The sequence below is a fragment of the Leucoraja erinacea genome, chromosome 37 (assembly GCF_028641065.1).
Source record: "Leucoraja erinacea ecotype New England chromosome 37, Leri_hhj_1, whole genome shotgun sequence".
Taxonomy (NCBI): Eukaryota; Metazoa; Chordata; class Chondrichthyes; order Rajiformes; family Rajidae; genus Leucoraja; species Leucoraja erinaceus.
The window spans coordinates 10,586,458-10,595,111 of record NC_073413.1 but is presented as its reverse complement, the minus strand read 5'-3'; the positions used below and the strand labels follow the sequence as shown (position 1 = coordinate 10,595,111).

The window sequence follows — 8,654 nt, the reverse complement described above, 5'->3', positions numbered from 1 at the left end:
AATGGCCTACTCCTGCACCTAATTTCTATGTTTCTATGTTTCTATAGTTACCCAACCAGATGCAACTAAATATAAGGTAGCTCTTTCTTCCCAATAACCCTCTCTGGCTTAAGCCCCCCCTCCACCACCTACACAGTTTAAATTCCATTTGGAATATTTTGGAGGACCAAGAACCAAGAACTAAGAACCAAGAACTAAACTGGCCGATGTATTAAACGGTGAAACTAAAAGGGAAATGAGAGAATGGTTTGCAAACGAGTAAAACAGTCCAAGTGGGTTTATTCTTGAGACTGAAATAGCATGATGCAAAGTTATCTGGGCCCTCCCTGTTGTATCGTAGGGGGCATGCAGTGAGCAAGTGGAGCCCGTTACAGAGATGAGCGTCTGTCATTTCTGAAGGTTTCTCACTAGTTGTTCAAAGGACATTTCTTCCCTTTTCTCTAAGTGGCGACAGACACACTTCCTGATTATCTGAAGCGCTCGGGGAGGGGGGGGGGGGGTTGGTGGTGGTAAGAGAAACTGCCTCCCAGCAAATGATGAGATCGCCTCTCAAAAGGGAAGTTCTAAACATGCGATAAATCTGCTCCAGAAGCAGAAAGGGCTGGGGACCAGTGAGCAGGTCTTGCAACAGGAGTTTAGAAGGATGAGGTGGGGGGCTCATTGCAACTTACCGAATAGTGAAAGGCCTGGAGAGAGTGTGGATGTGGAGAGGGTCAACACAAAATGCTGGAGAAACTCAGCGGGACAGGCAGCATCTCTGGAGAGAAGGGATGGGTGACGTTTCGGGACTCGACCCGAAACGTCGCCAATTCCTTCTCTCCAGAGATGCTGCCTGTCCCGCTGAGTTTCTCCAGCATTTTGTGTCTACCTTCGATTCTCAGAGTTTTCGGGTCGAGACCCTTCTGCAGACGGATGTCAGGGGAGGGGGTGGCACAGAGATAAAATAATGCAGTCGCAGGCAGTAAGACTGGTGGGAGAACTGGGAAGGGGGAGGGGGGGGATGGAGAGAGAGGGAAAGGAAGGGCTATCTGGAGTTAGACAAGTCAATGTTCATACCGCTGGGGTGTAAGCTGCCCGAATAATATGAGGTTCTGCATCAAAATTGGTTTGTTAGTGTGTGGTTCACAACAGTTCATAAGTGATAGGAGCAGAATTAGGCCATTCGGCCCATCAAGTCTACTCCGCCATTCAATCATGGCTGATCTATCTCTCCCTCCTAACCCCATTCTCCTGCCTTCTCCCCATAACCCCTGACACCCGTACTAATCAAGAATCTATCTATGGTTACACAAAAATGCTGGAGAAACTCAGCGGGTGCAGCAGCATCTATGGAGCGAAGGAAATAGGCAACGTTTCGGGCCGAAACCCTTCTTCAGACTATCTCTTCAAGAATCTATCTATCTCTGCCATAAAAATACCCACTGGGTTGGCCTCCACAGCCGTCTGTAGCGAGATTCCGTTCTTTAGTCTATTTAAACTGTTTAGTCTGATTTATTTAAGGCATCGAGTCAAGTCATACCGCACATGTTCACAAAGGGAAAGGCAGAAGTACAACAGGAATTGTGGAGGTTTGCAGGTGTTGGGGGCAGGAGACTCAACACGTATACGCAATCTTAAATTGAAGAAGGGTGCAGTCCTGAAACGTTGTCTGTCCAGTCCCTGCACAGATGCTGCCTGACCCACTGGGAAGGGGGGAGAGGAGAGGAGAGAGGGAGGGAGGGAGGGAGGGAGGTGATGGTGGGAGGGAGGAGAGAGAGGAGGGAGGGAGGGAGGGAGGAGGAGAGGGGAGAGAGGGAGGAGGAGGGAGGGAGGGAGGGAGAGAAGGAGGGAGGGAGGGAGAGAGGGGAGGAGAGAGGAGGGAGGGGGGAGAGAGGGAGAGGGGGAGGGGGGGGAGGGAGAGGGAGAGGGAGAGAGGGGGAGGGAGAGAGGGAGGGAGGGAGGAGAGAGGGAGAGAGGGAGAGGGAGGGAGGGAGAGAGGGGAGAGAGAGGGAGGGAAGGAGAGAGGGAGAGGGAGAGGGAGGGAGAGAGAGAGGAGAGGGAGAGGGAGAGAGAAGGAGGGAGGGAGGGAGGGAGGGAGAGAGAGGGAGAGAGAGAGAGAGAGATGGAGGGAGGGAGGGAGGAGGGAGGGAGGGAGGGAGAGGGAGAGAGAGAGGGAGGGAGAGGAGGGAGAGAGGGAGGGAGAGAGGAGGGAGAGAGATCTGGAGAGAGAGAGGGAGAGAGAGGGAGAGGAGAGAGAGGGAGGGAGAGGGAGAGAGGGGGAGAGAGGGGGGAGAGGGGAGGGAGAGGGAGAGAGGGAGGGAGGGAGAGAGGGAGAGAGGGAGAGAGGGAGGGAGAGGAGAGAGAGAGGGAGAGAGAGGAGGGAGAGAGGGAGAGAGGGAGAGAGAGGGAGAGGGAGGGAGAGAGGGAGAGAGAGGAGAGAGGGAGGGAGGGAGGGAGGGAGGGAGAGAGGGAGAGAGGGAGAGAGGGAAGGAGGGAAGGAGGGAAGGAGGGAGGTGATGGTGGGAGGGCTAGTCTCTGGCAGCTGAGAGGAAGTGAGTGAGAGGAAGCGATTGTGCCTGCCAGTTCAGCAGCATCTATTGACGCTGAGAGAAGTGGTTTGAGCTCTGCTGGCCGGCTGTACAGAGAGCAGAACAACTCTGTAATCCCTCTGTCCCCCGTCTCTGCTGCCTCCCCGCACGTGAATCATTTTGTGAAGAGGCAAGGACAGCCATGGAAGAAGGTAAGAAATACCTTGAAGAATTGTGAAAGACAGAGTGGATGTGGAGAGAATGTTTCCACTGGTGGGAGAGTCTAGGACCAGAGGGCACAGCCTCAGAATTAAAGGACGTTCCTTTAGAAAGGAGATGAGGAGGAATTTCTTTATTCAGAGGGTGGTGAATCTGTGGAATTCTTTGCCACAGACGGCTGTGGAGGCCAAGTCAGTGGATATTTTTTTAAGACTTTTTTTTTAAGAGATAGAGTCCTGATTTGTACGGGTGTCAGGGGTTATGGGGGGAAGGCAGGAGAATGGGGTTAGGAGGGAGAGATAGATTAGCGGAGTAGTCTTTATGGGCCGAATGGCCTAATTCTGCAGCTATCACTTATGACCTTGTGTGTAAGAAGGAACTGCAGATGCTGGTTTAAACCGAAGATAGACACAAAATGCCGGAGTAACTCAGTGGGACAGGCAGCATCTCTGGAGAGAAGGAATGGGTGATTTTTCGGGTCAAGACCCATCTTCAGACTGAGAGTCGGGAGGGGGAGGGGAACGAGAGAGATAGACGGGACTTAGGACAAATAAATGGAAGACATGCAGAAAGCAATAATGATCAAGGATATGTGGAGCCCACAATGGTCCGTTGTTGGCTGTGGGGCAGGTGATAACTCGATAATACTTTAACAAGTAAGAAACTTTCTCCGGGTCTCAACCCGAAACCTCACCCATTCCTTCTCTCCAGAGATGCTGCCTGTCCCGCTGAGTTACTCCAGCTTTTTGTGTCTATCTTCGGTTTAAGGTTTAACCCAGCATCTGCAGTTCCTTCCTGCAACTATCTCCAGGTGTTGGTTGTGCTGCTGTCTAAGACATCGTTGCCTCTTGCTGAGGGTGTTTTGACTGATAGAAAGATTTGCATGGAAACTGACCCTACGACCCACCTGAAGATAGACACAAAGTGCTGGAGTAACTCAGTGGGTCAGGCAGCATCTGCGGAGAAAAAGGATAGGTGACGTTTCGGGTTGGGACCCTTCTTCAGACATTCCGTCCTGAACCATCACCTATCCTTTTTCTCCGATGCTGCCTGACCCGCTGGGTTACTCCAGCACTCTGTGTATTGTTCAGGATTACAGCATCTGCAGCGCCAGAGACCCGGGTTTGATCCTGACCACGGGTGCTGTTGTTTATATGTTCTCCCCATGGCCTGCGTGGGTTTTCTCCGGGTGCTCCGGTTTCCTCCCACACTACAAAGACGTGCCGGTTTGTAGGCTAATTGGCTTGGTGCAAGTGTAAATTGTCACTAGTGTGTGTCGGATAGTGTTAGTGTGCGTGGATCGCTGGACTTGGTGGGCTGAAAGGCCTGTTTCCTCTCTGTATCTCTAAACTAAACGCAACTAAACTAAACCAAACTAAATTAACTTTAACTAAACTAAACTTATAGACAACAGACAATAGATCATAGGTGCAGGAATAGGCCCTTCGAGCCAGCACCGCTATTCAATATGATCATGGCTGATCATCTCCAATCAGTACCCCGTTCCTGCCTTCTCCCCATATCCCCTGACTCCGCTATCTTTAAGAGCCCTATCTATGTCTCTCTTGAAAGCATCCAGAGAACCGGCCTCCACCGCCCTCTGAGGCAGAGAATTCCACAGACTCACCACTCTCTGTGAGAAAACGTGTTTCCTCGTCTCCGTTCTAAATGGCTTACCCCTTATTCTTAAACTGTGTGTGTGTGGCCCCTGGTTCTGGACTCCCCCCAACATCGGGAACATGTGTGTCCAAACCCATAACAAACTTAACTAAGTTAATTTAAGTGTAACTAAAGAAAACCAAAGAGCTAGCACGGGAAAGATGGGCTGAATGCACTCTTTCTTCGCTGCAATCTGTTTCTCATGCAGAAGATCCCAGAGTTTTCTGCAGATCTTTGTGAGGAGCCAAGGAAGTCTGAAATGTATTTTTACAGTTTACGAGAACAGGTTTAATTGTGGAACTATTCACTGGTCAGGCAGCGTCTGTGGGAGTTAACTCTTCATTCGCAGACGGTACAACTCTGCCAGTTGGGTTAGACGGCACTATCAAGCCCGCCCTGGTCGATGTCAATCTGCCTCCTATCATTGAAGATAGACACAAAAAGCTGGAGTAACACAGAGAGTGGTGAATCTGTGGAATTCTCTGCCACAGAAGGTAGTTGAGGCCACACAGTTCATTGGCTATATTTAAGAGGGAGTTAAATCTGCTTCCTATCATTGAAGATAGACACAAAATGCTGGAGTAACACAGAGAGTGGTGAATCTCTGGAACTCTCTGCCACAGAGGGTAGTTGAGGCCAGTTCATTGGCTATATTTAAGAGGGAGTTAGATGTGGCCCCTTGTGGCTAAGGGGATCAGGGGGTATGGAGAGAAGGCAGGTACGGGATACTGAGTTGGATGATCAGCCATGATCATATTGAATGGCGGTGCAGGCTCGAAGGGCCGAATGGCCTCTACTCCTGCACCTATTGTCTATGTTTCTATGTAACTCAGTGGGACAGGCAGCGTCTCTGGAGAGAAGGAATGGGTGATGTTCAGACTGACTGAGAGTCAGGGGAATGGGAAACGAGAGAGATAGACGGTGATGTAGAGAGATATAGAACTAATTAATGAAAGATATGCAAAAAATAGCAATGAACAGGGTAACACGAACTAAGTAAGTAAGTCTATTGGCCAAGTATTCACATACAAGGAATTTGCCTTGGTGCTCCGCCCACAAGTAACAACATGACATACAGTGACAGTTACGAAGCCCACAAAGTTCCCCTGGTGGGTGTAGGATAGTGTTAGTTTGTGAAAATCATTGGTCAACATGGACTCGATGGGCAGAAGGGCATGTTTCTCGAAACCAAACTATAAAAAATAACTTATGAACTCACGAAGGGCCTGTCCCTGTGCTGTCGTGAAGTTTAGAGATATGGCGTGGAAACAGGCCCTTCGGCCCACCGAGTCCGTGCCGACCAGCGATCCCCACACACTAACACTATCCTACACACACACTAGGGACAATGAACATTTACACCAAGCCAATTAATCTACAAACCTGCACGTCTTTGGAGTGTGGGAGGAGACGCGAGATCCCGGGCTAAACCCACACGGATCACGGGGAGAACGTGCAAACTCCGTAAAGACAGCACCCGTAGTCGGGATCGAACCCGGGGCTCTGGGCCGTGAGGGCAAGAAGCACTGAGCTTGTCAGAAGGCATGTTTAAGAAAGAACTGCAAATGCTGGAAAAATCGAAGGCAGACAAAAAGGCTGGGGAAACTCAGCGGGTGAGGCAGCATCTATGGAGCAAAGGAAATAGGTGTCGAGTCTAGACCTGAAACGTTGCCTATTCCTTCGCTCCATAGATGCTGCTTCACCCGCTGAGTTACTCCAAAATTTTGTCTACCATGTCAGAAGGCAGATAGATCGTCTTGCGAGTAAGAAGTAGATTTTCGACGAGAGCGTTTGACTTTGGTAGTTTTGTTTGTGCTCTTTGCCTGATAGCTTGTTTGTTATCTGCACCTTAGTTAAAACCACCAGGGGACTTTTGCAGGGGGAAGGTTGGCCCCCACTGGCCTACTCTGTCACTGCGGGCAGCCAGCCCGGTCCATGTTACACTGACACAGAAGCACTTCGCGTTTCTATAAGCAGACAGATACAGAGGAGGGTTTAAGAAGGAACTGCAGATGCTGGAAAATCGAAGGTAGCCAAAAGTGCTGGAGAAACTCAGCGGGTGCAGCAGCATCTATGTGGAGCGAAGGAAATAGGCAACGTTTCGGGCCGAAACCCTTCCGGGTTTCGGCCCGAAACGTTGCCTATTTCCTATAGTGGAGATTGTTCAACTCTTTGCATGGAGCGAAGGAAATAGGCAACGTTTCGGGCCGAAACCCTTCTTCAGACAGAGGAGGTCTCGGGGCACAAAAAGCTGGAGTAACTCAGCGGGACGGGAGAGAAGGAATGAGGAATCCTTCTTCAGACTCGACCCGAAACGTCACCCACTCCTTCTCTCCAGAGATGCTGCCCGTCCCGCTGAGTTACTCCAGCATTTTGTGTCTATCTTCGATTTAAACCTACAGGTCTTGATGCCGGGCGGGCAGGATGTGGTTTTGCAAATGGCCTTTTGACCACACACCCGCCTCGCTTGCAAATGTGCTCCTTGTAAACGCCACCAGAACAGCTCTCTCTCGTCCGAAGATGATCTCGACGAGGCGTTAAAAGCTCTGTTTGATGACAAGCAGAGGCGTTAAAAGCTCTGTCTGATGGTCACTATTTTAAGCATCCGCCCACGTTTGCCACATTCTAATTATTTTTTGCTTCATGAGGTGAATAGTTTAGTTTAGCTCATTTATATATTGTCATCACGCCTAACCGAGGTACAGTGAAAAGCATTTTTGCTGCAAGCTATCAGCTCAGCGGGAAGAGTGTACATGTTTACAATCAGGCTGTCCGCAGCTTACAGATACAGGAAGGCAAAAGAACATCACCCATTCCTTTTCTCTCCAGAGATGCTGCCTGACCCGCTGAGTTACTCCAGCATTTTGTCTCTATCATCATAATGAACCAGCATCGTATCGGGCTGAAACTCTTCTGGAAATAGGCAACGTTTCGGGCCGAAACCCAGAAGGGTTTCGGCCCGAAACGTTGCCTATTTCCTTCACTCCATAGATGCTGCTGCACCCACTGAGTTACTCCAGCACTCTGTGAAACGTCACCTATCCATGTTCTCCACAGATGCTGCCTGACCCGCTGAGTTACTCCAGCATTTTGTGTCTATCATCATAATGAACCAGCATCGTATCGGGCTGAAACTCTTCTGGAAATAGGCAACGTTTCCTATTTCCTCAGCTCCATAGATGCTGCTGCACCCGCTGAGTTACTCCAGCACTCTGTGAAACGTCACCTATCCATGTTCCCCACAGATGCTGCTGCACCCGCTGAGTTACTCCAGCACTCTGTGAAACGTCACCTATCCATGTTCTCCACAGATGCTGCCTGACCCATGAGTTACTCCAGCACTCTGTGAAACGTCACCTATCCATGTTCTCCACAGATGCTGCCTGACCCGCTGAGTTACTCCAGCACTCTGTGAAACGTCACCTATCCATGTTCTCCACAGATGCTGCCTGACCCGCTGAGTTACTCCAGCACTCTGTGAAACGTCACATATCCATGTTCTCCACAGATGCTGCCTGACCCGCTGAGTTACTCCAGCACTCTGTGAAACGTCACCTATCCATGTTCTCCACAGAGGCTGCTCCACCCGCTGAGTTACTCCAGCATTTTGTGTCTATCATCATAATGAACCAGCATCGTATCGGGCCGAAACGCTTCTGGAAATAGGCAACGTTTCGGGCCGACACCCTTCCGGGTTTCGGCCCGAAACGTTGCCTATTTCCTTCACTCCACAGATGCTGCTGCACCCGCTGAGTTACTCCAGCACTCTGTGAAACGTCACCTATCCATGTTCTCCACAGATGCTGCCTGACCCGCTGAGTTACTCCAGCACTCTGTGAAACGTCACCTATCCATGTTCTCCACAGATGCTGTCTGACCCGCTGAGTTACTCCAGCACTCTGTGAAACGTCACCTATCCATGTTCTCCACAGATGCTGTCTGACCTGCTGAGTTACTCCAGCACTCTGTGAAACGTCACCTATCCATGTTCTCCACAGATGCTGCCTGACCCGCTGAGTTACTCCAGCACTCTGTGTCTATCCTTGGTGTAAAGCAGCAACTGAAGTTCCTTCCTACACGCATCATAGTTTCAGTTTAGTCTCTGACTAACACACAAAGAGTAGCCTGACTTAGGCCACATCTTGGATCGCCATAGATGGTGTTAACTCTGAATTCCTCCCCAGTTCATAAGGACATATGCTGAGAGAATGGAGCGGCTGGGCTTGTACACTCTGGAGTTTAGAAGGATGAGAGGGGATCTCATTGAAA

The 8,654-nt window shown here is 50.2% G+C and overlaps 1 protein-coding gene across 1 annotated transcript in view; it reads left to right on the top strand.

Annotated features, from left to right (window-relative positions):
* The first annotated feature begins 2,553 nt into the window (after positions 1-2,553).
* LOC129713954 (cytohesin-3-like) overlaps positions 2,554-8,654 on the top strand; it is a 31,901-nt gene continuing 25,800 nt past the window's right edge. Inside the window, exon 1 of the mRNA XM_055663371.1 lies at positions 2,554-2,719. Within this exon, the coding sequence (XP_055519346.1) occupies positions 2,710-2,719 (10 nt within the window). The 5' untranslated portion in view covers positions 2,554-2,709. The remainder of the gene's footprint in view (positions 2,720-8,654) is intronic.